This window comes from Dreissena polymorpha, chromosome 12, assembly GCF_020536995.1.
Source record: "Dreissena polymorpha isolate Duluth1 chromosome 12, UMN_Dpol_1.0, whole genome shotgun sequence".
Lineage (NCBI taxonomy): Eukaryota > Metazoa > Mollusca > Bivalvia > Myida > Dreissenidae > Dreissena > Dreissena polymorpha.
In genome coordinates this window covers 62,433,500-62,460,576 of record NC_068366.1, presented here as the reverse complement: position 1 = coordinate 62,460,576, position 27,077 = coordinate 62,433,500, and the positions used below count along the sequence as shown (strand labels likewise).

The 27,077-nt window shown below is 34.4% G+C and overlaps 2 protein-coding genes across 7 annotated transcripts in view; one reads left to right on the top strand and one right to left on the bottom strand.

Moving 5' to 3' along the window:
• LOC127853276 (cholinesterase 2-like) overlaps positions 1–27,077 on the top strand; it is a 310,270-nt gene that overhangs the window by 19,909 nt on the left and 263,284 nt on the right. The window lies entirely within an intron of this gene.
• LOC127853285 (ryncolin-1-like) overlaps positions 1,684–27,077 on the bottom strand; it is a 50,037-nt gene continuing 24,643 nt past the window's right edge. Inside the window, exon 2 of the mRNA XM_052387667.1 lies at positions 1,684–3,513. Coding sequence (XP_052243627.1) covers positions 3,063–3,513 — 451 coding nt within the window. The 3' untranslated portion in view covers positions 1,684–3,062. The remainder of the gene's footprint in view (positions 3,514–27,077) is intronic.

Below are 27,077 nucleotides of genomic sequence, written 5' to 3'. Positions count from 1 at the left end.
ACAACATGTACAGCCTAATGTTTTGGTGATTTTAAATGGATAACGCGAAGACCAATCAGTAGCGCTGTTCGTGACGTGACGTAACAATTTTATGATTCGGGCGTGGCGTTTCTCAGATTATTTTATAATCTCTCTATCATTCCGTTGATAAGTAGATCGATCAAATACAAAGATTCACATGCTCACAAATCAAGAATTTCCACTTTTTAGTAACGCGAGGACATTATGTATCATGTAGTATTCAAGTCGCATATGTATTATGAATCTTATTTGATTAGAACGAGCTTTTTATTCTTACCAGTCAGCTTTCAAAAGGTTCGGGAAGTAAACCGGAAATGGCACACGGATTACTTCCCCTGAACCTCGAATAATCTCGCAATATGTTTTTTTAAAAATAACCGGTCCAATTGTGTTCCGGTAAAATTAGCTTGTACCGATCTCTATATAGAGAGTATGCACTAGATAAGGGGAGATAACCAATCTAAAAGTAGTGAGAACCAGCACATTTTTCTTGAGCATTTGTCTGTAAAAGTCAAGTTTTATACAATCCGTCTATGGCATGCATAGTAGTATGAACACAATGGTCTTAAAAAGTTATAAGGCCGTCTGTAGTTAATGTGCTTTATATATATATATATATATATATATATATATATATATATATATATATATATATATATATATATATATATATATATATATATATATATATTTATGTATATCACATGCCATACCCTGTTTCCCATGTAATATAACCATTACTTATATTCTTATCTAACACAGGTGTAATATACTTTTTAAGCGTTTTCATTGGCTTAGTTTTCGTTTATTGACCAATCGCATTTTGTTATTTTGCTGAAATGACGTTGCAACGTCAAATGACGTCACGAAATGTAAACATTTATTCGGGATTTATCATTATGTTTGCGTTAATATTTTTTTAATTTACTCATTTACAAGCATGTGATAAAAAAGATCTCACACTCGTTGTCATATCATATATTAAACTTGTCCAGGAAATTCGCTAGTTAGTTCGCCAAAGGCTCGCTTTCTAACAAAATTCCTGAAATCGTTTAATAAGATATGGTATTATATGACAACTCGTGCCAGATCCTACATATATGCGTTATTACACTGTATCTTACACAGTGATACAGGATTTTGGGAATGTTATAAGTTTGAATTATAAATTAGAATGATAAGTTTTATCAATTTAACAAATGTTTAATCAGGCGTTTACATTTATGTGCCATTATATTACATCCATCAATGATATATAAAAATAAATATGTCTTTATTGCACAGCTAGCATTATCAAGTGCAGATAACGAAAATCAAATAACAAATCGGACCAACTAAAACTAAATTTTGAAGTATAATTAATATGTGAATCTTATATTGAAATCGCTTTTGTCTTCTACTGATGTGCTAAAATCAAAGGCAATAGCCTCGACATGCCTTTCAGTTTAATATGTACGTTAAAAACACAATTACCCATTTTAAATCTTCAGCAATATGTTCGTCATGTCAATACATAAATTAAACGCCATTTAATTTCAACATTGAGGCGATCGCAATTAACCCACTTGGCGCATGGAGAAGTTGCAGTTGCAGAAGTTGTCAATTGACGATAATTCAATGAACATTGTTTTTTGTGTGGATATTTCACCGTTTAAAACAGAACAGAACATAATAGTTTATTTTGACCTAAGCATATATACAGCTCTTCGTCATAAACATACATATGCAATAACATCATTCATACATATGCAATAACGGCATTCATTTCAATTAAATACAAAACATACATCATTTTGAATAAAGATCGATTTAAAACGGAATGAAATACAACATGTTTTAGTTAGAATGTCACATCGAAGAGGTTAATATTTAATGACCACATAATTTTAAAACGTTCTTTAATGACTGCAACAAGTATTACATTATCCTAAGCTTTTAGGCTTTGTGAACGATATATAATGTATACTATATATATAAGACATTTTCTCGCATTTCAAAGCCGTTTAAACAGTCTTTCAGTCATATCTCGCCGGTCAATTAACCAAGTTACACTTTTCATAGGTTATCTGGTTTACCAGTACTAAGTTCATATACCTATGCAAGTAACTGACAACTCCCCTACTTCAATCTGAAAAAGGGTGAAAATCGCCGTATAAATAACGTCATGAGCAATGTCCACACAAATCATGTGGCCGTGGATGTTATTTTACTTGCACAGATTTAACATTCGTTTCAGTAAGCAAATTTTGTTAAGGCTGCCCTTTCTTAAACCAAACCATTTCTTTCATAATATTGCAGTTAATTGATATATATATTATCAAACTGTTAATCAAAAATAAAGGAATGTCTGTTTAACGAATAGATGACAGTTCACTTAAAAATATAAAAATGGCGGATATTGTTTAGAACTTGAGTATTAAAGCTGTGTTTGTTTGTTCCTTGCTGCATACAATCTTCTGAAGTGACCATCCTTAAGGAACGGAAGACAATAACAGACATTAAGATGTCTGGAAATGATGGTCCGATTTCATATGTGTTTGCTCGCAAGCTTTCTTGGTTAAACAGTGAATTTCGGGGCTTTGGATCAGTGCAACAGCAACAATACCAAGACGTTACATTTATTATGTATCAACTATAATAATCATTCAGTGTTTCCAATAATAATATTCCGAACATTTCAATGACATGACACATACTATGAAATTCCCAATGTTATAATAAGAATTGTACGTATATATGAAGACAATATTCAGTGTATAATATATTTTATACAGTTATAAAATGATCAAGTACATAAACATTACTTTATCACTCATGTACATGTAGTTTTAGTCATCTGAGATATTGTGACATTATTGAACATACTATCACCTCGTCATTGAAGGCACAACACACATAATAAAAGCTTTGTCAAGAAAACGTTCAAAGTCTAGCATGCAATACACATGTTAGATCAAAATCTACAGCTGTTGCAGTTAATCAATGAAATGTTTTTAAACATGTATTAATACAACAAAAAAACACATTATGAGTACCACGATTTAGTGTATTTTCATTTCTACGTATTTCAGTGCGACCGACAAACCGTCCCAATATATTCCATCTGAAGTTGATATCTCATGCTTGTAGTAGTATTTTCCGTTCAACCGAGAATGATAACAGTTATTATACCACCAGCCATTACTGCAAGCACAACAGCCACCACTACTACCATCATTGTGTGCATCGTACGTTGAAAACTTCTGTCCATTGTGATACGCTAACTTATCACCAGCATCTCCACTGTATCCTCCAACCTTCAGGGTATATTTGCCAGCCTCTGACGAAACACCAAACTCGCTATACATCGCACAAACCTTCTTCCCTTCAAATGTCTGCATGTCTATGCGCAACTGACGCGATTGAAATTTAGTTAGTTGGTACATATACTCGTTACCCAGCCAGAAGTCACCATTCATATCACCAAATCCTGCCTTGTATTCGTCCCAAGACCTTTGAAAATCAACCGTTCCGTATTTGCGACGCTGAATTACGAGCCAGTCCTTGTTTTCATTGATCTCGCAATATACAGCTATGCCTGAGGGATTAAAGTCTGGATATATTGTATGAATCCCGCTTTCATTTACATCTTTACAAGATGTAGGCCGCTTCGCCCTTGTATTGTCTTTATTTCCATGAGTCTCAGCCAATGTGTTGAAAATATTCTGAAACTCACTTGTATAATTCATTACATAAGATGTGAAATTGTCCAAAGATGTGTTCATACTCTGTATCAAAGACTTCATTTTCATACTTGATTTCCTGAAGTCAGGTGCTTTTTCCTCCGATTGTGACAATATCTTTTGATTATAAATGTCCTCCATGTGCTTTATTTCCAACAGTAATTGTTCTTTTATTTTTACCGCTTCTTCTCTGAACTGTGTCATAGAATTATTTAGTTGGTCGTTCGTTGTTGATAAATCATCAGAAAAACGCATTCGACTATTTTTATGACCGAGAAGATGTCCATCGAGAAATTTCGCATTTAGTCCAGAAGACCCTGCCAATTTGGCATACAAAGTTGCGATATCCCCTAGTCTGTAGTCAACTTCAGTTTTAAGTTCTCTTCTTAAGTCCTCTACAATATGTTGTACGTAACTAAGCCTTTCCTCAATTCGATTGCCGGGAAAACAAGATACATCTTTAGAGAATATACCAATCCACATAACAAAGAAAACCGAGAGCTTCATTATTTACTTTATGCTGCTATTTACACTTATGATACGTATATTCGAAGATTAGTCGCTATTCAGCGCTTACAGAAAACTGAAATAATTTTACCGACAGCTCCGATCCAACAAAACAAAGACTGTGTAAACAGAGGGAAATTCCTGAAGTAACGTGAATTTCTGCCGGTTAAACAAATGTGAATTCTTTACCGGCATAGCTGTTAAACCAAGCTTTTCACCTTAAATGACCTTAACATAACGCCAGCAGGCCAGAGTGAATACATTCGAATATTTCATCGGCTGATTCGAGAGAGAAAAAACAACATAACTTTGGCTACATCACTGCGTCTGTGAACAACGTTAAAGATGTAACATTGTTCACTGTAAGGAATTCCAGACTACTCTCTGCATATTCATACGACACAAAGACACACATTTTGGCCCAGTTATAATTCGCGCTAAAATTCATTTTGCTGCCGTATTCGGTCAACCCGTCTGGAAATCGTTCCTATAAGCCTGAATAGTCTACCGATATGTTTCAGTTTGCTATTAATAACTCAGTTCGACTTAAATGTAGATGTACCTTTTACAAAAAGCAATGAGATTTTTAAGACCCGCGGCATGCGTAAATTGGCCTTATTCCTTATGCGGCCAGCGTATCACATCACTGGTCAGGATATACCTCATGAGACCACGAAACCTTAAGGGATTTTATAGCGGACAGCGGAGGTCCTGACCAGACTGTGCAATTGCTTCGCTGTCCGACACGCCATAACAATCATTTTCGCATGACGCAGCTTTAAAAGTGTGATTTGAATGTTTCAAAAGAAAACTGCATGTTTATACAGTATGTCATATATTTTGATGGTGAAGTAATAAAATCATAATAAGCCATTTGAGGACACATGATGCGATCTCAAGTATTTATGTTTTACCTACGAACACTATTGTCTGGTTTGAATATACGTGCACTAAATAACTTACATTTCATGCCGTGGATAAGCGACTAACGAGTGAAAAACAGCAACAATAAAACCTTTGTATTCAATTTATTTTTTTTAAACAAATTTTTCTCACTTTATTTCAAAGTCGGAATATACGCCGAATATCTGTTTAAAAGACATTTATTCTTTAAAAAAAACACTTCTTTTTTATATTCTCGATTCGTGTAATAAAAATGCATGGAAACAAAATTAAAGACTATTATTTTATAAAAAAAAATTATGAACGTATTTTTCAGTCTCCTTCGTTTGCTTTTCTATTTCAAAACCTATTCCGGACTTTTGAAAGGTCCCTCGAATATTTCGGCAAATAACTAACTAAAATTCATATTTTAATTACATATCCAAACCCTGGGAAAATATGTTTGCATACTTCCCACCCATCACCGCCAATTTATTGATGTTCTGTAGAGATACCTTAATTGTCTATAATAACACTTTCGGAGCCGTTTTCACTTGATATTTTACAATATCATTCTTGTAGTGGTACTTTTCGGTCAGCTGAGATTGTAAACAGTTATCATACCACCAGCCACTTCCACAACTGCAAGAACAACTGCCACCACTATAATTATCATTGTCTGCATCGTACGTCGAAAACTTCTGTCCAATGTGATACGCTAACTGATCACCAGCATCCCCACTGTATCCACAAACCTGCAGGGTGTATTTTTCCAGCCTCTGACGAACCACCAAACCCTTTATACATCGCATACACATTCTTCCCTTCAAATGTCTCCATGTCTATTCGCACATGACGCGATTGATATTTTGTCAGTTCGTAGATATACTCGTTACCCAGCCAGAAGTCACCATTCATATCACCAAATCCCGCCTTGTATTCGTCCCAAGACCGTTAAAATTCAACCTTTCCGTATGATATGCGACGCTGAATTACGAGCCAGTCTTTGTTTTCATTGATCACGCAATATACAGCAATGCCAGAGGGCTTAAAGTCGGGATTTATTGTAAGAATCCCGCTTTTATTTACATCTTTACGAGATGTAGGTCGCTTCGTCCTTGTTTTGTCTTTATGTTCGTGAGTCTCAGCAAATGTGTTGAAAAAATTCTGAAACGTACCTGTATAATTCATTACATGAGATGTGAAATTGTTCAAAGATTTGTCCATACTCTGTATCAAAGACTTCACTTTCATACTTGATTTCATGAAAGCAGGTGCTTTTTCCTCCGATTGCGACAACATATTTTGATTATAGACGTCCTCCATATAAAATAATTCTTATATACACTTACGTTTCAGCATGTTTTTATTTGTTTTCAATATTTAGCAAATGCAGGACTTTTGGAAGGTCCCTTAAATAATTTTCGGCATATGATCAATTAAAGTCATACCTTGCTTTACAAATCCAAACCGTGGGAAAAGGCCACTTCATATTTTATCTCACCTATATCTCTCTTAAGTATCGGCATTACGTTTGATGTGCCGAGATACGAGATACGAGATACGAGATTTGCCTCTATTAAAACTGTCAGAAACGTGTACAATTGATATTTTGATATCTCTATCAAGGAGCTACTGTTCTAATTACGAATTGCCATGGAGCAAAATATAGATAAACACGAATTTTCAGGGTCTGTCCTAGACACGATTGGCCTTCGGGGAGGACACGACACATATTTATGCTGAAATATACTATCAAAATACCAAAGTTATTAGTTATTTTCAATTATTAAACAAATAACTGATTTGTTTTAAACGTTTTACAACAAACACAAAGCTAATGTGTATCAAACCCATTCTCAAAATAGTAAAATGCACCACATGTAAATGTAAAAAAAGAAGTGTTGAATGTTGCCCTGATACGTTCTTGACGATGATGTTTGTTGTGTGATCTTTTTAAAAAAGAATGCGTGTTGTACTCGTTTTGCACTTTCTTAATAAAGATTCCGTTAATTTATTGTTATCAATTAATAATATACGATGCCCTTTAAAAGTTTGTATTATATCATGTATAGTAACTGTACATGATTTTTGTATCGATATTGTCATGAATTAAGGTTCGGGAAGTTGGCAAAGACATCGAAAATTAAAGATCGAATTCCGCTGTTTCGAATATCGTGCTTGCTGAGATTAATATTCAAATATGAACGCGAATATCGAGTAAGGTTTCATTTCGGAACTTACTTAGAAGTTAAAACGTGAAAATATCGAGCTGTTGCGAATATCGTGCCAGCTCTAACATCGAAATTCAATCATGAACCGCGAATTTGTGCTAGGTTAAATCTCTAGCCAGACCTGACATCGACATTGAAAGATGAACCGCGAATATCGAGATGCTGCGAATAACGTGCTAACATTGATAAGTTTAAAGGCTACTTTAAATCAAAGAAAATGTAAATATAAAACATGCTTTATATATAATTGCTTACATTAATGTATTCGATTAACAATGGGCGTCCTAAACATGGTTGCTTGAGCGAGACGAGAATACGACTCCTGTTCTTTTGGTAGAATAAATTACAACACACATCTTCTCGATGCATTTTAAACTAAGAATTCGCATGCGCAACGGAGGGCGACAGTGCGACGACGATAACTAGACAGTGTGATGACGATAACGCGACAACACGACGGCGCGATATTACGAAAATGCTATTACTTTCTGTTTTCGCACTTTTGTGTCATATCCATGTGTTGCTTTTGTTTTTCTAGGTCGACGAATGTCCGTGATGGCATATGTCGGCCTATACTCAAATATCAGGAGTGTATACATCCATAGGTCATCTGTCCTGCTTTCCGTGTTTGGTGCAGCTGTCTAATCAAATGTTTACCGTTTCTTTATGTCTATTATAATGTATATAAAATTGATCGCCATTGCTTCCAAATTAACACTTTCTAATTCAGCATCGTTTAGTTTACAAGTTTTGCACCGACGTTAACATGTTCATTTCGAACCCTAACTCAAGATGTTTAGTATTGATTGTGTATTGTAATAAGAATAATTACCAACAGTACTGTAAAAAGCAACATCGCTTGCACATATTTTATATGTATACATGTACATTCAAAACATTTTATGCATTGATCAGACACGCTGTTGCACTCGCTTGAAACGCACTTGATTTCATCTTGCAGCATTTCTAGGTCGGTGCCCGGTAAGTGCAATCGTTGTTTCGAAGCAAGGATGGCCTATCGACATTTGTTGTTACTAATAATATAATAAAATCTGGCTTTAAAGAGATGATATACAGTAGAACGGAGGCACGACTGTTTACAAACTAAAGAAATTGTGAGAATGTCGTGCAAAGAAGTTATTGATTACATATATGTCGGACTGTTTACATATTTTATATAAGTAGCTTAGATAAGTGCTATGCAAACGCGACATGGACTTTTATTCATCAACTATATAAGATAGTTAAATCATGCAATTAAATTTCATAATTGTTACTCTGAAAACGTCAGATAACGGAATAAGAAGCGATACAAATTATGCATTATTAATGTTTCTTATTTTCTCGTATCACGTATGATTTACAACTATTTTCCGGCTATGTGTTGATTTTGTCGCTTATTAACAACGGTTTAAGTTGTCATGATTAAGCACGAGTATTTTACTGAATAATGTATAGGTATTTCTGGAACTACTTACACAACATTAGGCTCAGAACATGGTTTGTAGCAGAATAGCCAGTACTCATTTTCCTTCTTTGTGTAGAGAAAGCAAGTCGCAGGTCGTGGCAGCATATTCAAATTTGAATGTTTTTTCCTCATTTGCACAATTTATGCAGATTGTCTTGATCACAGATATGTCTGGTTTTCTTGAAATACAATTTAATTTAAATTCAAAATACAACAAACGGACGTACTCGCATGATTGCAAATCACATCGTAGGTCTGCACAAGTGCACAAGCGCAACTAAAAGCCTTCTTTATTTGACAATTTTGTGCAACCTAGCGTTGTGTCGTCAAAGGTTGATGATATTTTTCTGTAGTCGCTATACATAAAGGGTCTAAAAGAACTACTGGAAATATGCTATATCTTTGGAAATAAATGGTTAAATGCCTATACTATTTCTAAAATAAGTCCCCATTCACCTAAATACAGCTGATATATAAGGATCAACACCAATTGCAAACTAACAACCGCCTGAGGATTACGCAAACGTACACGCGAACCGCTTTGTCACCGACAAAGCATAGCATCCATCACTCATGTCCATGGCTTAGTTTAAGGACACATATGCCCTTGAAAATTGTTTATTGCACATATATTATCCATGGTCGTGACCTATTGGAAGTGTCAATTGAATCAATTAAGAAATGTGGACGTTCGCTTTTCAAACTAATATCATTATATGCTTACCAACCGATCTACTGAGTGACTTTAATCCTCACTCTCCCAAACGTGTTTCTGGTGGCATAATTACTTGAACTTGGAAAGCTGGAATGCCGAGCTTTTAACGCAGCAGTCGTAAACAATGTTTTGATTCACGTAAAACATCTTCAAAAACTGACTGAAAGTAGTGAGGACCAGCAAATGTTTCTTGAGCATTTGACTGTAAAAGGCAATTTTAACAAATAGTAGTTTGAACACAATTGTCTTAAAAACTTATAAGGCTGTCTGTATTAAATGTGCTTTATATATATATATATATATATATATATATATATATATATATATATATATATATATATATGCGTTATTACACTGTATCTTACACAGTGATACAGGATTTTGGGAAAGTTGAATTATATGTTTGATCAATTTAGCAAAGATTTAATCAGGCAAGCGTTTACATCTATGTGTCATTATTTTTCATCCATCAATGATATATGCCAATAAATATGTCTTTAATGCGCGGCTAGCATTATCAAATACAGATAACAAAAATCAAATCACAAATCGGACCAACTAAAATTACATTTTGATGTATAATTAATATGTGAATCTTAAATTGAAATCGCTTTTGCCTTCTATTGATGTTTTAAAATCAAAGGCAATAGCCTCGACATGCCTTTCACTTCAATGTGCTCTTTAAAAACACAATTACCCATTTTAAATCTTCAGCAAATATGCCTGTTTGTCATGTCAATACATCGCCATTTTAATTTAAACATTAAGGCGATCTTTATTAACCCGCTTGGAGCATAGAGAAGATGCAGTTGCAGTAGTTGTCAATTAACGATTATTCAACAGCATGTTTTTGCTTTGTGTGGATTTTGCGCCGTTTTAATAGTATTTCAATCATATCTCGGTGATAAATTAACCTAGTTACACTTGTTTTAGGTTAATTGGTGCACCAGTACAAATTTTATATACCTATGCCAGTAACTGACAACTTCTCTACTTGAATCAGAATACGCGTGAAAATGGCCGTATAAATAACGTCATGGTCAATGTCCACACAAATCATGTGGCTGTGGATGGAATCGAACTCTCCGTGGATTGTAGTCCAGCGCGTTACCTACTATACTTTCCGACCAACGATTTAGTTTTTTATTTAACTTGCCAGAGATTTAATTTTCGTGTCAGTTAGCGAATTTTGTTAAGGGTGAACGATATTAAACCAAACCATACATTTATAATATGTCAGTTAATTGATAGATATATTATCAAACTGTTAAGGACAGATAAAGAACTGTGCGTTTAACGAATACATTACAGCTGACTCAAAAAGCATTTTGTTAAAAATGGCGGATATTGTTTAGAACTTAATTATTACAGTTGTGTATGTTACTTCCTTGCTTCAAAAAATTTTAAGAAGTGAATCCGTAAGGAACGGCCGACAATAATAGACATTGAGATGTCTGGCATTGATGGCCCGATTACATATGTACCAGCTCGCAAGCTTTCGTGGTAAAGCATTGAATTTTGGGGATTTAGATCAAGGCATCAGCAACAATATCAAGCGGTTACATTTATTATGAATCAACCATATTAATCATTCAGTGTTTCCAATAATAATATTCCGAACATTTTAATGACATGACACATACTTTGAAATTCACAATGCTATACTAAGAATTGTACGTATACATGTATATGAAGACAATGTTCAGTGTATAATATATTTTATGTAGTTAAAAAATGATTTTTATCCGTAAACATTACTTTATCACTCATGAAGCTTTAGTTAATGTGTTAACATTTCCATAAATCTCCAGTTTATTGAAAACATAAAACGAACACACCAAGGTGTGATATCCTTAGCACCACTTGCCTGGTTTATTCAAAACGCGCGATTTTAAATTGTTGATAGGAGAGAAGTACAGGTGTAACATTTTAACACCAACCAACATAAGAGGAAAGTAATAACAGTCTTAAACAAGATGTGTTTGATAAACACTATGTTCCCACCTCCCCCATATATTTGACCGTTGACTATGAAGGATGACCTTGACCTTGACCTTTCACCACTCAAAATGTGCACTCTTCAATATTGCAAAAGTTATGGCCAATGTCAAAGTTTGACGCAAACAAATCAACAAACCAATAAACAGACAGGGCAAAAACAATATGTCTCCCACTATAGACTGGGGGACATAAAAAATGTCTTTCAAAGTGTCATTATCTGAGATATTGTGACACTGTTTATAATTGAACGTACTATCACGTCGTCATTGAAGACACAAAAAAAATAATCAAAGCTGTTTCAAAAATACCGCTCAAATTCTAGCATGCAATACACATATTAGATCAAAATCTACAGCTGTTGCGGTTTATCAGTGAAATGTGTTTAAACATGTATTAGTACAATAAAATACACATTATGAGTACCACGATTTAGTGTATTTTCATTTCTACGTATTTCAGTAAGCCTGACAAACCGCTCCATGATATTCCATTTGCAGTTGATATCTCATGCTTGTAGTAGTATTTTCCGTTCATCTGATTATTACCACAGGCATTATGATACCACCAGCCACGACGATAAATGCAAGCACAACAGGCACTACTATGAGCATCATTGTCTGCATCGTACGTTGAAAACGTATGACCATTGTGATTCGATAACTAATCACCAGCATCTCCACTGCATACCCCAACTTTCAAAGTATATTTTCCAGCCCCTGACGAAACACCAAACTCGTTTTATAGCGCATAAACCTTCTTCCCTTCAAATGTCTCCATGTCTATTATCAACTGACGCGATTGAAATTTTGTCAGTTGGTAAATATACTCGTTGCCCAGCCAGAAGTCACCATTCATGTCACCAAAACCCGCCTTTTATTCGTCCCAAGACCTTTCAAAAACCGTTCCATATTTGCGACGCTGAAGTACGAGCCAGTCCTTGTTGTCATTGATCTCGCAATATACAGCGATGCCAGAGGGCTTAAAGTCGGGGTATATTGTATGAATCCTGCTTTTATTTACATCTTTACAAGATGTAGGTCGCTTCGTCTTTGTATTGTATTTATTTTCATGAGTCTCAGCAAATGTGTTGAAAACATTCTAAAATGTACTTGTATAATTAATTACATGAGAGGTGAAATTGTCCAAAGATGTGTCCAAAGATGTGTTCATACTCTGTATCAAAGACTTCACTTTCATACTAGATTTCCTGAAATCAGGTGCTTTTTTCTCCGATTGTGACAATATCTTCTGATTATTAATGTCTTTCATGTGTTTAATTTCCAGCAGTAATTGTTCTTTTATTTTTATCGCTTCTTCTCTGAACTGTGTCATAGAATTATTTTGTTGGTCGTTCGTTGTTGATATATCATCAGAAATTGCATTCGACTATTTCTATTAACGAGAAGATGTTTATCGAGGAATTTTGCATCGAATCCAGAAGACCCAGCCAACTTCAGTTTTAATTCTCTTCTTAGGTCCTCTACAATATGTTGCATGTAACTAAGCCTTTCATCAATTCGATTGTCCGGAAATCAACATACTTCGTTTGAGAATATACCAATCAACATAACAAAGAAAATCTAGAGCTTCATTATCTACCGTAATTACTCTATGTTTTCGGACACTTAAAAATAATTTTAAAAAATCGTGTCCGAAAACCTAGATACAAACAATAATCACAAAATACAGGTGTCCATAAACTTAGAGTCGAAAATTGAAGTTTCCGAAAATAGCGTCAGTTGTATCAACGACTACCGGTAATAGCATGAGCTTGTAAAATACCATGCCGTATAGTATAAATCACAGTTATATATTTTTGCACTGCATTTTAAATAATTTTAAATGCTTAATTTATTTGACAGAAAGTTACTGCAAGGTTGTACTTTGACCAACGAGTTCAAAGATGAGCATGTGATGTACCGGTACTCGCTAGTATGAACTTGTAATTATATATATATGAAGTCTTTGTTTGTTCATTTCCGATAGTTGTTTTCTAACACCTTCCATTTTTCGTAAAACTTGCAATAGGGTGCATCACACTTTGAAGCGTTTAGTATTTGTCACAGTTATTTTATTGAGAAGAGGTAGATAATTTAACTGTTAATTGGCCCAACCCCTGGTAATTGTCATAAAGCTTATGCTATCGGGCGAAACCATTGTTTAATACCGGTTTACAAGGTTATTTACCCAATAACTTAAATGTAATGGTCCGTTGCCCTAAGGCATGCACATGCCATGTTTTATGATGTTAATCTGGTTGTAAAACCCCATGATCGAAGTGTCATTAGATATCGAAAACAGGACCGAAATTTGGTAAAATAGCGCTGTAAAATATACTGTCCGAAAACTTAGAGACCTTAATTATGTACGAAAACTCGTCTGTCCGAAAATTAATATTCACGAAAAATAATTATTTTTGCTAAAAAAGGGGTGTACGAAAACTTAGAGTGTTCGAAATCATAGAGTAATTACAGTACTTTGTGCTGCTATTAACACTTATGATACATATATTCGCAGATTACTTGCTATTCAGCTCTTACAGAAGACTGGCATATTTTTACCGGCAGCTGCGATCCAACAAAAAAAAATGTGTAAGAAGAGGGAAAATCCTGAAGTAACGTAAATTTATGACGGTTTAACAAATGTGTATTCCTTTTCGGCATAGCTGTTGAACCAAGCTTTTCCCTTTAAATGACCTAAACATAACGCCAGCTGGCCAGACTGTTTATATTCGAATATTTCATTGGCTGATTCGAGAGAAAAAAAAAGAACTTTGGCTACATTCCTGCATCTGTGTACAACGTGAAGGATGTTACATTGGTCACTGTAAGGAATTCCATACTACTCTCTGCATGTTCATACGACACATACACACATTTTGGCCCAACTTTAATTCGCGTTGAAATTTCGCTGCCATACTCGGTCAACCCGTCTGGAAATCGTTCCTGAAAGCCTGATTGTTATACCGAAATGTGTCAGTTTGCTAAAAAAACAAAGTTCGACTTTAATTTAGATGTTCCATTTACAAAAACTTAGAAGCAATACGATTTTTAAGACCCGCGTTATGCGTAAATGGGCCTTATTCCTTATGCGGCCAGCGTAGCTATAGCAAAGCCTTCGCATCTCTGTTCAGGATATACCTCATGAGACCACAAAACCTTGAGTGATTTTATAGCGGAAAGTGCAGCTCCTGACCAGACTGTGCAATTGCGCAGACTAGGCTTGAGCTTCGCTGGTTGAAACGCCATAAGAACCATTTTCGCATGACGCGGCTTTGAAAGTGTGATTTGAATGTGTCGAAAAAAACTGCATGTTAATACAATATTAATATACCATACATTTTGATGATGAAAAAATAAACTTATAATAAGCCATTTGAGGACACATAATGCGATCTCCAGTATTTATTAATTTTTGACCTACGAACACTATTGTCTGGTTTGAATATACGTGCACTAAATTACACACATATCATGCGGTGGATATGCAACTAACAAGTGGAAAAAAAACAATTTAACCTTTGTATTAAATTTAATTATTGAAAAACGTATTTTTTCTAACTTTATTTCAAATTCAGGAAAAAACGCCGAATATCTTTTTTTTAAGACATTTCTTGATAAAAAAAACTTCTTTTTTATATTCTCGATTCTTGTGATAAAAAGGCATGAAAAAAGATTAAAAACTATGATTATTTTTATCAAATATTTTAATGAACGTATGTTTCAGTCGCATTCATTTGCTTGACAATTTCTTACTTATTCTGGACTTTTGAAAGGTCCCTCGAATATTTCTGCAAATAACAAACTGATATGCAAATCTTGATTTACATATCCAAGCCCTGTGAAAATATGCTTGCAGACTTCCCACCCATTTACCGCCGTTTTATGGGTACCATGTTTGATGTGCCGTAGAGATACGAGCATTGCCTCTAATAAAACTTTCGGAGCCGTGTGCACTTGATATCTTTATATAATCTCTATATCTTGATAAAATCTCTGTCAGGGTGTTTTTGTTTGGAATGCAATATACACGAAGTTACAGGATCTGTTCTACAAACGAATGGCCTTGGGGAGGATAAATATTGGTGCTGAAATATACGATCAAATAACAAAGCAATATCCACCGATCAAACACTACAATTAATTTATTAAAAAATCAAATATTATAAGTCCCGATTTCAAATGTTTTACAATAAACAAACAATAATGAGTATCGAACCCATTCCCAAAACAATAAAAGCAATAAATGTAAATGTGAGAAAAATTGTTGCATGTTGCATCCGAAAGAATTTTTAAAAAGGATAAATAATGTAATCGTGTTACACTATCTTAATGAAGATTCCTTAAATTGGTGGTTATTGATGTATGCGATGCCCTTACAAACTTTGTATCACATTACGTATAGTAATTGTAAATGAAATAAATGGTATCGATATTGACAAAAATGAAATTATTGCATATTATTTTGAAATGATATTAAACAATGCTTCACATTCAATTTTAAGACTGTAAACATTCGTTCAATATGTGCGTGCCTATTTATATGTTTAACGTTTCTATTGCCACTTTGCCAGTTTAAGCTATTTTTCAGGCCAAAAAGACGATTTATAGACCTGTTAATTTTGCATCCTTACCGAGGATGTATTGTATTTTGTGTATTTTTGTTATTAAAAATTATTACATACTGTGATGCACAAAGCAACATCAGTCATTCGTAATGTATATATATGAACAACCAAAAACGTTTTAATCATCGATTAGTTAAATTGTTGCAATCGCTAGACTAGACACGCAGTGCGTTCCATCTTGCAGCATGTCGAGGTAGGTGCTAGGTAAGTCTAAACGTCGTTTCGAAGCCAGAATGGCCTATCGCCATTTGAGATTATGCTGTAAATGCTGTTTTTTGGCTTTTCAGAGATGATATGCACAAGAACGGAATCGGGTCTGGTTTCAATGTTTATTTGTGATAAAAAAAATACTGTTCAACGTTTTAGTCTGTCATGCAAGAGTGCAAATAATATACTTAATTGGGCACATTATGTGAGAAATATTCCCCTTTTTTAAACTTTTGTGTTAATTTGCTATATTACCATACGGACTGTGAACATATTTTGTAAAAAGCAGCTGATAAAAGTGCAATGCTATCGTGAAGTGCACTGTTATCAATTAAACACAATATTAAATGTTACAATAAATTGTTACAATAAATACGGCGGATAACAAAATAACATACTATAAAACTTACGCATTATCTTTTTAATGACCATAATATGTATAATTAAGAAATAATTTTATACTTAGGATGATTATTTCGGTAATAACCGAGATTTGAAAAAAGCATTGAATTGCGTAATTGTTGTTTAATACAGAAAATACCAACACTTACCCGTTACTTATTTTGATTCTACCTCAATTTCAAATTATTTGTCTGTTTGATATAAGAACTACTTTAATCTATATTTTGCCCTTTCTCTGCGGAAAACCTCTTCACATATCGAAAGCCTGAAACAATGACTGTTTTTTTAAGACAAATGTGTCTATTTTCATGTACCGGGTAATTTGTTCTGTCTAAAAAGAACTAAATAAATCGTGTACATAATCTTGCCTCATAATCGTATACAAAATTAATTTGAAATATATATTCAAAACATGTTATTGTTATTTATAAAATGCAGTTTTAATGCTAAATTTATAAAGATTGTATATGTACATTATAACAATACAAGTTATAAAATACTCTTATTATTATAGTGATGGTATTAAGTTGTTTTAGTGTGGAAATATTTAAAATATGTGATTGCTGGTATTTTTATTCAATGTTGCCTCGGTTGATTTATGTACAAGATAACATTGCAAGATACACTTGTTAATAACGTAACGGTACGTTTGTGTTATATGGAGGTGTGTTATGAACCACTCCGGAGATAAGATGTTCAACTACAACTGGGCCCAGCACAAGCTCCTCCTTTTTACCGTGGTGGGTCGTTCAGTCAAAGGTTCACTGACCCTGAACTAGAACGCCAAAGTGCTGTCCACATGACTGACAACTGATTACGAGGTGATTGTCAGTGGATTCTCGTCACACAATGTTGTGGCCACTTAGCTAGCGATGGATAAAGTTTCGAATGTGTTTCTCAAACATGAGAGATAAAAGAACACAATCCTGGTGTTTAAACTACAGTTGTTGCATGAAGTTCGGATAATTCTGGCATTTCAAAAAACATCCATTTGTTTGATGAATTTTACAAGTGAGCAATCATTATTTCAGTGTTTTTAAAAGCTGTACGTGCATACGGGTCAGTAAGCCGTAAGCCGTTGACTTCGCAAATCTCAATGAAAACTGTGGGGATTGGTTGACTTTGATAATATGCACGAATTACACCAATTTTGGGTCAATTAACAGTGGATTCGGTTATGTATCACATGCCCGATTGTGAAATAAAAATGAGCCTCGCTCTGCGAAAAGAGGGTTTAATTCATATGCGTAAATTGTCGTCAAAGACTGCACAGGCTTATCAGGAACGACATTTTCCGCTTGTTTTGTAATAATCGTTTTAAGGAAGACTTTTCTTAACGAAAATCCACTTTAGGCGATATTGTATTAAAATTAATGTTCGGCAGTTTACTTCCGACTTTGGAAATACATGTACAAGTAGTCGATGGTCGCTTTTCAGAAGTATACTAAAACCCAGTTATTATATGAATACATTTTTATTGAAAAAGCATGATTTTGTTTAAATGTGAACATTTATTGAGTACTTAGGTATTGTATTGCATGTGTAATAGCATTATTACTAATTGATCTATGTAAAACTTCATTTTATTAGTATAACCGGTGTCTACGAAGAGCACGGAAATAAAAATTTGGCATAGAAAATAAACATTATTTTTGGTTTTAATGTGATTAAAAACCTGACAGGTTACAATTTAAATAAAACGCAAGTTTCTATTAATGAGAGTAAACTCCTACACCGCTTTGGTATTTTTAGTATTCTATTTTTTGAAAATTAAGCAATTTAATCTTGGAGAGATTTTGAATGCACGATTGGGTCCCCAATAAACTCTTCTTGTGATAAAAACAACGCGGGGTGGTGGTACTGGATGTTACAAACGTCTTTGCGATATAGGGGGTCATCAAATATGTCAGAGTCATAGAGTACGGTATTCCGTTAGGTCACTCTGTTCCGTATTGTCGACCTCTTGATATCTAAGGAATGATCGCGAAACAAGATACGCAGGAGAGAAATAACGATGCAATAACTTTATAACATGATGTGAGAACGCGAGATCACGAAACGAGAACATGATATCAATATCGCGATATCGCATCGTATATAGCAACCCCGCAGTGTGATTCCCCACAGTCGATCTTTGAATTGAAGAATTACTAAAATACGATTCTTATGTACGATATGATGTTGCGACGTCGCTAAATCAAGATGTAAGATTGAGAGAAAATGATTCGTTTTAGCAAAACTATCATGCGATATTACGATATTAACATCTCGATGTCGCAGCGTGTGCTGGTCATCTCGACTGAGCATAGGTCAAGAAAAAGAAATCACGATACAAATTGTGCAATGTCGTCTTCTGGTTGCATATGGCAAATGTCATATCATATCACTGTTTAAGAGGACTCGAGACTACTATGCGAAATCGCAAACTCGTGTAATCGCATCGGGAGTTCGAACCTTCGCTTTTGCTTTGTTCGCCCATGCAATCCCAACATCGACAATGCGAACTAATGAGTGGACGTAATGGAACACATCAAGTCTATAAAAGCAAAACATGTTCCAAAAAGTCACGAAAACGAGGACTTTGTTCCCAACGGATTTCCCAATTCATTACATTAAAATGCCTAAATAGTTGGCATCAATATATATGTAACATGCTAGCAACCTTTTTGCAAATCATTGAATATGGGAGTTTGGTTAAATGTAGCAACAACAATACAAAAATGTTACATTTTTAGCGCTTGCTATAATAATTTATGTACATGATCAAACAAGTCTAATTAGAAACCTTGCAGTGCTTCCCATAATATTATTTCAAACTTTTTAGTACAGTAATAATAAAACACAGTTCTAAGCATTACTTTATTACACATGTGTTTAATTACGTGTATTCATATTTCTATTACTCTATAGTTTATTCAAAACTTAAAAATAACGTAACATCTTATGCTACTGCCTTCGGTACTATTCTTTTTAACTATGCTGTTCAAATTAATATAGTTCATATGGGAAAAGTACTGATGTAACCTTTCAAAGCTAACTAACACGAGAGCAGGATAATAACAATCACTTATAATGTCCTTTATTGTATCATTGAAATATTTTGACAATATCTATGATTGAATATACCATCATTTTCGACAGTGAAGATGCAACACAAATAATATACGCTGTCTTCAATAAGTGTGGCAAAGTCTGGCTTGCAACAATATCTGCATAACATCTACAGCTGTTGCAATTGATTAATAAAAAGCGTTTAAATTTATATGAATAAAATACAAAAGCAAAATATGAAAACCACAATTGAGTGCATTTTTATTTCTACGTATTTTAGTCTGCCAGACAAACCTAACCATTTTATGTATTTTGAAGATGATATAATATCATGCTTGTAGAAGTACTCTCCATTCAGCTGAGAATCAAAACAGTTAGTATACCACCAGCCACTACCGTAACTGCAAGCACAACAGCCACAGCTACTATTCGCATCATTGTCTTCATCGTACGTTGAAAACTTCTGTCCATTATGCATCGCTAACTTATCATCAGCATCCCCATGGTATCCGCCAACCTTCGGGGTATATTTTCCAGCCTCTGACAAAACACCAAACTCGTTATACATCGCATACACCTTCTTACCTTCAAATGTCTCCGTGTCTAGTCGCATCTGACGCGATTGAAATTTTGTCAGTTGGTATATATACTCGTTACCCAGCCAGGAGTCACCATTCATGTCACCAAATCATGCCTTATATTCGTTCCAAGACCTTTCAAAATCAACCGTTCCATATTTGCGACGCTGAATTACGAGCCAGTCCTTGTTTTCATTGATCTCGGAATATACAGGAATACCTGAAGGCTTAAAGTCGGGATATATTGTATGCATCCCGCTTTCATTTACATCTTTACAAGATGTAGGTCGCTTCGTCCTTGTTTTGTCTTTATGTTCGTGAGTCTCAGCAAATGTGTTGAATAAACTCTGAAACGTACTTGTATAATTAATTATATTAGATGCGATATTGTACGAAGATGTGTTCATACACTGTATGAAATACTTCACGTTTATACTTGATTTCCTGAAATCAGGTGCTTTTTTCTCCGATTGTGACAATATATTTTGATTATAAATGTCCTCCATGTGTTTTATTTCCAAAAATAAGTGTTCTTTTATTTTTACCACTTCTTCTCTGAACTGTGTCATAGAATTATTAAGTTGGTCGTTCGTTGTTGATATATTTTCAGAAAAAAATGCATTCGACTATTGCTATTGCCAAAAAGATGTCCAAAGGACCCTGCGAATTTGGCATACAAAGTAGCGATATCCTCTCGTCTGAAGTCAACTTCACTTTTGAGTTCTCTTTTTAGGCCCTCTACAATATGTTCTACGTAACTAAATACATTTATTCGCAGATTACTCGCTATTTAGCGGCTACAGAAGGAATAATTTTACGGCCAGCTGCGATCCAACAAAACAAGAACTGTGCAAAAAGAGGGAAAATCCTGAAGAAATGTTAATTTCTGACGGTTTTAACAAATGTCTATTCTTTTTCGGCGTAGCTTTTTGACCACTCTTTTCACCTTTATTGACCTTAACATAACGCCAGCAGGCCCGAATGAAAATATTGGAATATTTCATTGGCTTATATGAAAGAAAAAAAACCAGAACGTTGGCTACATCCCTGCGTCTGTGTACAACGTTGATGATGTAACATTGTTCACTGTAAGGAACTCCAGACTACTCTACGCATGTTCATACGACATATAGACACACATTTTAGCCCATTTATAATTCATGTTAAAATCCATTTCGCTGCCGTACTCGGTCAACCCGTCTGGAAATCGTTCCTGAAAGCCTGATTAGGCTACCGAAATTTGCCAGTTTGCTATAAATAACACATTTCGACTTAAATATAGATGTTCCATTAACAATAAGTAATGAGATTTTTTAAGACCCGCGTCATGCGTAAGTGGGCCTCTTTACTTGCACGACAAGCGTAGCTATAGCCCAGCCTTCGCATCTCTTGTCAGGATATACATCATGAGACAACGAAACCTTGCGTGATTTCATAGCGGACAGCGCAGCTCCTAACCAGGCTGCGCAATTGCCATGTGAGGACACAAATGATGCGATCTTAAGTATTTGTGTTTACCTACTATTATGTGGTTTGAATATACGGACACTCAATAACTTACATTTCATGCGGTGGATATGCGACTAACAAGTGAACAAACAACAACAATTAAACCTTTACTTTCAATTTAATTATTTAAAAACGTTTTTTTTTTCTACATTTAGTTTAAAGTCAGGATATACGCCGAATATCTTTTTTAAAGACATTGTTTATTTGAAAAAAAAAAACGTCTTTTTATTATTCTCGATTCGTATAAAATAATCTTTGAAAAAATATCAAAAACTATTATTACTTTATCAAATATTTTTATGAACGTATTGTTCAGTCTTCTTTATTTGCTTTTCAATGTCAAATCTTATTCCGGACTTTTGAAAGGTCCTTCGAATATTTCTACAAATAACTAACTGAAATAGATATCTTGATTTACATATCCAAGCCCTGGGAAAATATTTGTGCAGACTTCGCACCAATTTACCGCCGTTTTATGGTTATTACGTTTGATGTGCCTTAGAGATACGGGAATAGCCTCTAATAAAACTTTCGGAGCCGTTTGCACTTGATATTTTTTATATCTCTAACAGGGTGTTGTTGTTTAGAAAGCAAAAAACACGAAGTTACAGGGTCTGTTCCAGGCACGAATGGCCTTGAAACACCGAGGATTAATATGTGTGCTGAAATATACGATCCAAATACCAAAGCACTTCAATTAACTTATCAACGAATAAGATATTATTAGTCCCGATTTCAAATGTTTTACAAAGCACAAAAGCAATGAGTATTGAAACCATTCAAAAACTATAAAAGCAATAAAATGTAAATGTGAGAAGATTTGTTGCATGTTGCATCCGAAAGAATTTATAAAAACTGATGAATGATGTAATCGTAGAATCTTAATGAAGATTCCTTAAATTGGTCACTATCGATTTATTGTGTGCGATACCTTTACAAACTTTGTATCACATTACGTATAGTAGTTATAAGTGAAATAAATGGTATCGATATTGACATAAATGAAGTTATTGCATATTATTTTGAGATGTAGCCGATATTATACAACAGCTTCAATTTTCAAAAAAGGAAAAATTCATTCAATATGTGCGTGCCTTTTTATATTTTCAAGGTTTCTATTGTCACTTTTCCAGTTCAAGCTATTTTTCACGCAAAAAAAAGACGATGTTGTCGTATTATAAACATGTTTTTTGCATCCTTACCGACCATGTATTGTATTTTGTGTATTTTTGTTCCTTAAACTATTACGTACTGTGATGCACAAAGCAACATCAGTCTCTGGTAATGTATATATATGAACAGCAAAAAACGTTAAAATTATCGATTAGTTAAACTGTTGCAATCGCTAGACTAGAAACGCAGTGCGTTCCATCTTGCAGCATATCGAGGTCGGTGCTAGGTAAGTCTAAACGTCGTTTCGAAGCCAAAATGGCCTATCGCCATTTGAGCTTATACTGTAAATGCTGTTTGGCTTTTCAGAGATGATATGCACAACAACTAATTACAATGCAATGAGATCGTGCAAATTTCATGGAAAGTTGATTTGATTTCTTATATGTCGTTTATTTGTGATAGTCTGTCATTCAAGGGTGCAAATAATATACTTAATTGGGCACATTATCTGACGAATATTCCATTTTTAAACTTTTTGGTTGGCTTGCTATATAACCATACGGACTGTGAACATATTTTGTAATAAGCAGCAGATAAAAATGCTATGCTATCGTGAAGTGGACTGTTATCAACTAAATGAAATATATATAGGATTTGGCATGAGTTGTACTATCATACCATATTTTATTAAACGAGCTCAGGAATTTTGTAAGTAAGCGAGCCTTTGGCGAGCTTACTAACGAATATCCTGGACGAGTTTAATAAAATATGGTATGATATGGCAACGAGTGTCAGATCTTTTTTTATCACATGCTTTTAAATAAGCAAATTAAATAAATATTTACGCAAACATAATGATAAATCCCTAATGTTGTTTACATTTCGTGACGTCATTTGACGTTGCAACGTCATTTCAGCAAAATAACATAAATGCGATTGGTCAATACACGGAAATTAAGCCAATGAAAACGCTTTAAAAGTGTAATGCACATGTGTAAGATAAAAATATATGTAATGGTTATATTACATGGGAAACAGTGTATGGCATGTGATAAAAATGTTACAATAAAGTGTTACAATAAATACGGCGGATAACGGTATATAATAACTTACGCATTTTCTTGTTTAATTGGCCATATTATGTTACATAAATAAATAATTTCCGGCTTAGGTTGGTTATTGCGGTGATAACCGAGATTTGATAAAAAGCATTGATTTGAAACATTGTTGTTTATTACAGAAAATACCAACACTTACCCGTTACTTATATTGATACTACCTCGAATTCAAATAATTTGTGTGTTTGATATATAAACTACTTTAACCTATATTTTGCCCTTTCTTTGCGGTAAACCTTTTTCACATACCTAATGCCTGAAACAATCAATGCTTTTTGGGGACACGTGTGTCTATTTTCAAGTCAAGTCAAAAGAACTAAAAAGAACTAAATAAATCGTGTACATAATCTAGCCTCATAATCGTATTCAAAATTCATTTAAAATATATATTCAAAACATGACATTGTCTTTTCTAAAATGCATTTTTCATGTTGAGTTTATAAAGATGTGTTATGTACATTATAACAATACAAGTTATAAAATACTCTTATTATTATAGTGATGTTACTTAGTTGTTTTTAGTATGGAAATATATATTTACAATATGTGATTGCTGTCATTTTATACAATATTGCCTCGGTTGATTTATGTACATGATACCATGGCAAGTTACACTAATTAATAACGTGACAGTACTAATTTGTTGTATGGAGGTGTGCTATGAGCCCCTCCGGGGATAAGATGTTCAACTACATCTGGGCCCAGCACAAGCTCCTCCTTCTTACCGGGGATCGTTCAGTCAAAGGTTCATTGACCCTGAACTAGAACGCCAAAGTGCTGTTCACATGACAGACAACTTATGACCAGGTGATAGTTAGTGGATTCTCGTCAAACAATGTTGTGGTTACTAGAGATGGATAAAGTTTCCAATGTGTTTCTCAAACATGAGGGGTAAAATAACACAATCCTGGTGTTTAAACTACAGTTGATGCGTGACGTTCGGACATTTCTGGCATTTCAAAAAACACTCATTTGTTTGATGAATATTACGAGTAAGTAATCACTATTTCAGTATTTTTAAAGATGTACGTACATACGGGTCAGAACGCCGTAAGCCGTGGACTTCGCAAATCTCAATGTACACTGTGAGATTGCTTGAATTTGATAATACGTACGAATTACACCAAATTTCGGTCAATTAACAGCGGATCGGTTATGTATCACAAGCCCTCTTGTGCAATAGAATTGAGCCTCGCTCTGTGAAAAGGGGGGGTTATTCATGTGCGTAAATTGTCGTCACAGACTGCACAGGCTTACCAAGAACGACATTGTCCGCTTGTATTGTAATTATCGTTTAAAGGTTGACTCTTCTTGACGAAAATCCAGATTAGGCGCCGGTGTAGTCAAATTTATGTTTGGCCGTTTACTTCCTAATATGCATTTCCAAGTAGTCGATGGTCGCTTTCAGAAGTATGCTTAAACCCAGTATGTTATTATATGGATACCTACTTGTTGAACAAGCATGGTTGTGTATATATGTGAGCATTTAATGAGTTCTTAGGTATTTTATTTTACGTATAATAGCATTATTACTAAGTGATCTATGTAAAACTTCATTTTATTATTTTAACCGGTGCCTATGAAGAGCACGGAAATAAAACATTTGGCTTAGAAAATAAACATTATTTTTGTTTTAATGTGATTAAAAACGACCTGACGAGTAACAATTAAAATAAAACGCAAGTATCCATTAATGAGTGTAAACTCCAACTCCGCTTTGGTATTTATAGTATTCCATTTTTCAAAATCGAAGCAATTTAATCTTGGAGAGATTTTGGACGCACGATTGGGTCCCCAATAATCTCTTCTTGCGATAAAAACAACGCGGGGTGGTGGAACTGGGTATTCTGACAAACGTCTTTGCGATATAGGGGGCCGTCAAATATAACAGAGTCATATTAAACGGTATTACGTTTATACCTCTCTTTGTTTCGTATTGTCGACCTCTTAATATCGAAGGCATGAACGCGAAAAAAGAAAATACACAGGAGTGAAATAACGATGCAATAAATTTATATCATGATGTGAAAACGCGAGACCCTGATGCGAGAGGACGATATTAATATCGCGATATCGCATCGTATATAGCAACCACGCCTTGCGATTCCCAACAATCGACCTTTGAATTAAAGAACACTAAAATACGATGCTTAAGTACTGTATTACGATGCGACGTCACCAAATCAAGATGTAAGATTGAGATAAAAACAATTCGTGTTAGCAAAACTATCATGCGAGATTACGATAGTAATATTTCAATGCCGCACCGTGTGCTGGCCATCTCGACTGAGCATAGGTCGAGAACACGAAATCACGATACAAACTTTGCAATGTCGTCTACCGGTTGCATATGGAAAATGTCAAATCATATTACTGTTTAAGAGGACTCAAGATAACGATGCGAAATGGTAAGCTCTTGTTTTTGCATCGGGAGTTTGAAGCTTCGGTTTTGATCTGTTTGCCCTTGCAATCCCAACATCGACAATGCAAACTAATGAGTGGACGTAACAGAACACTTTAAGTCTATAGAAGCAAAACTTGTTCCAAAAAATCACGAAAACAAAGATTTTGTTCCCAACCGATTTCCAAATTCATTACATTAACATGCCTAATAAAGTTTGTAGCAATACATATGTAACATACTCGGAACCTTTTTTGAAAATTATTGAATATGGGGGTTTGGTTAAATGCAACAACAACAATACTAAGTGGTCAATTGTTTTATGCGCTCGCATTAATAATTAATGTTCATGATCAACAAGTCTAAATAGACACATTGTAATGCTTCCCATAATAATATTTCAAACATTTTAGTACAGTTATAGTAAGATCCAGTGCTAAGCATTACTTTATTACACATGTGTTTAATTACGTGTATTCGCATTTCCATTACTCTATAGTTTATTCAATACTTAAAACTAA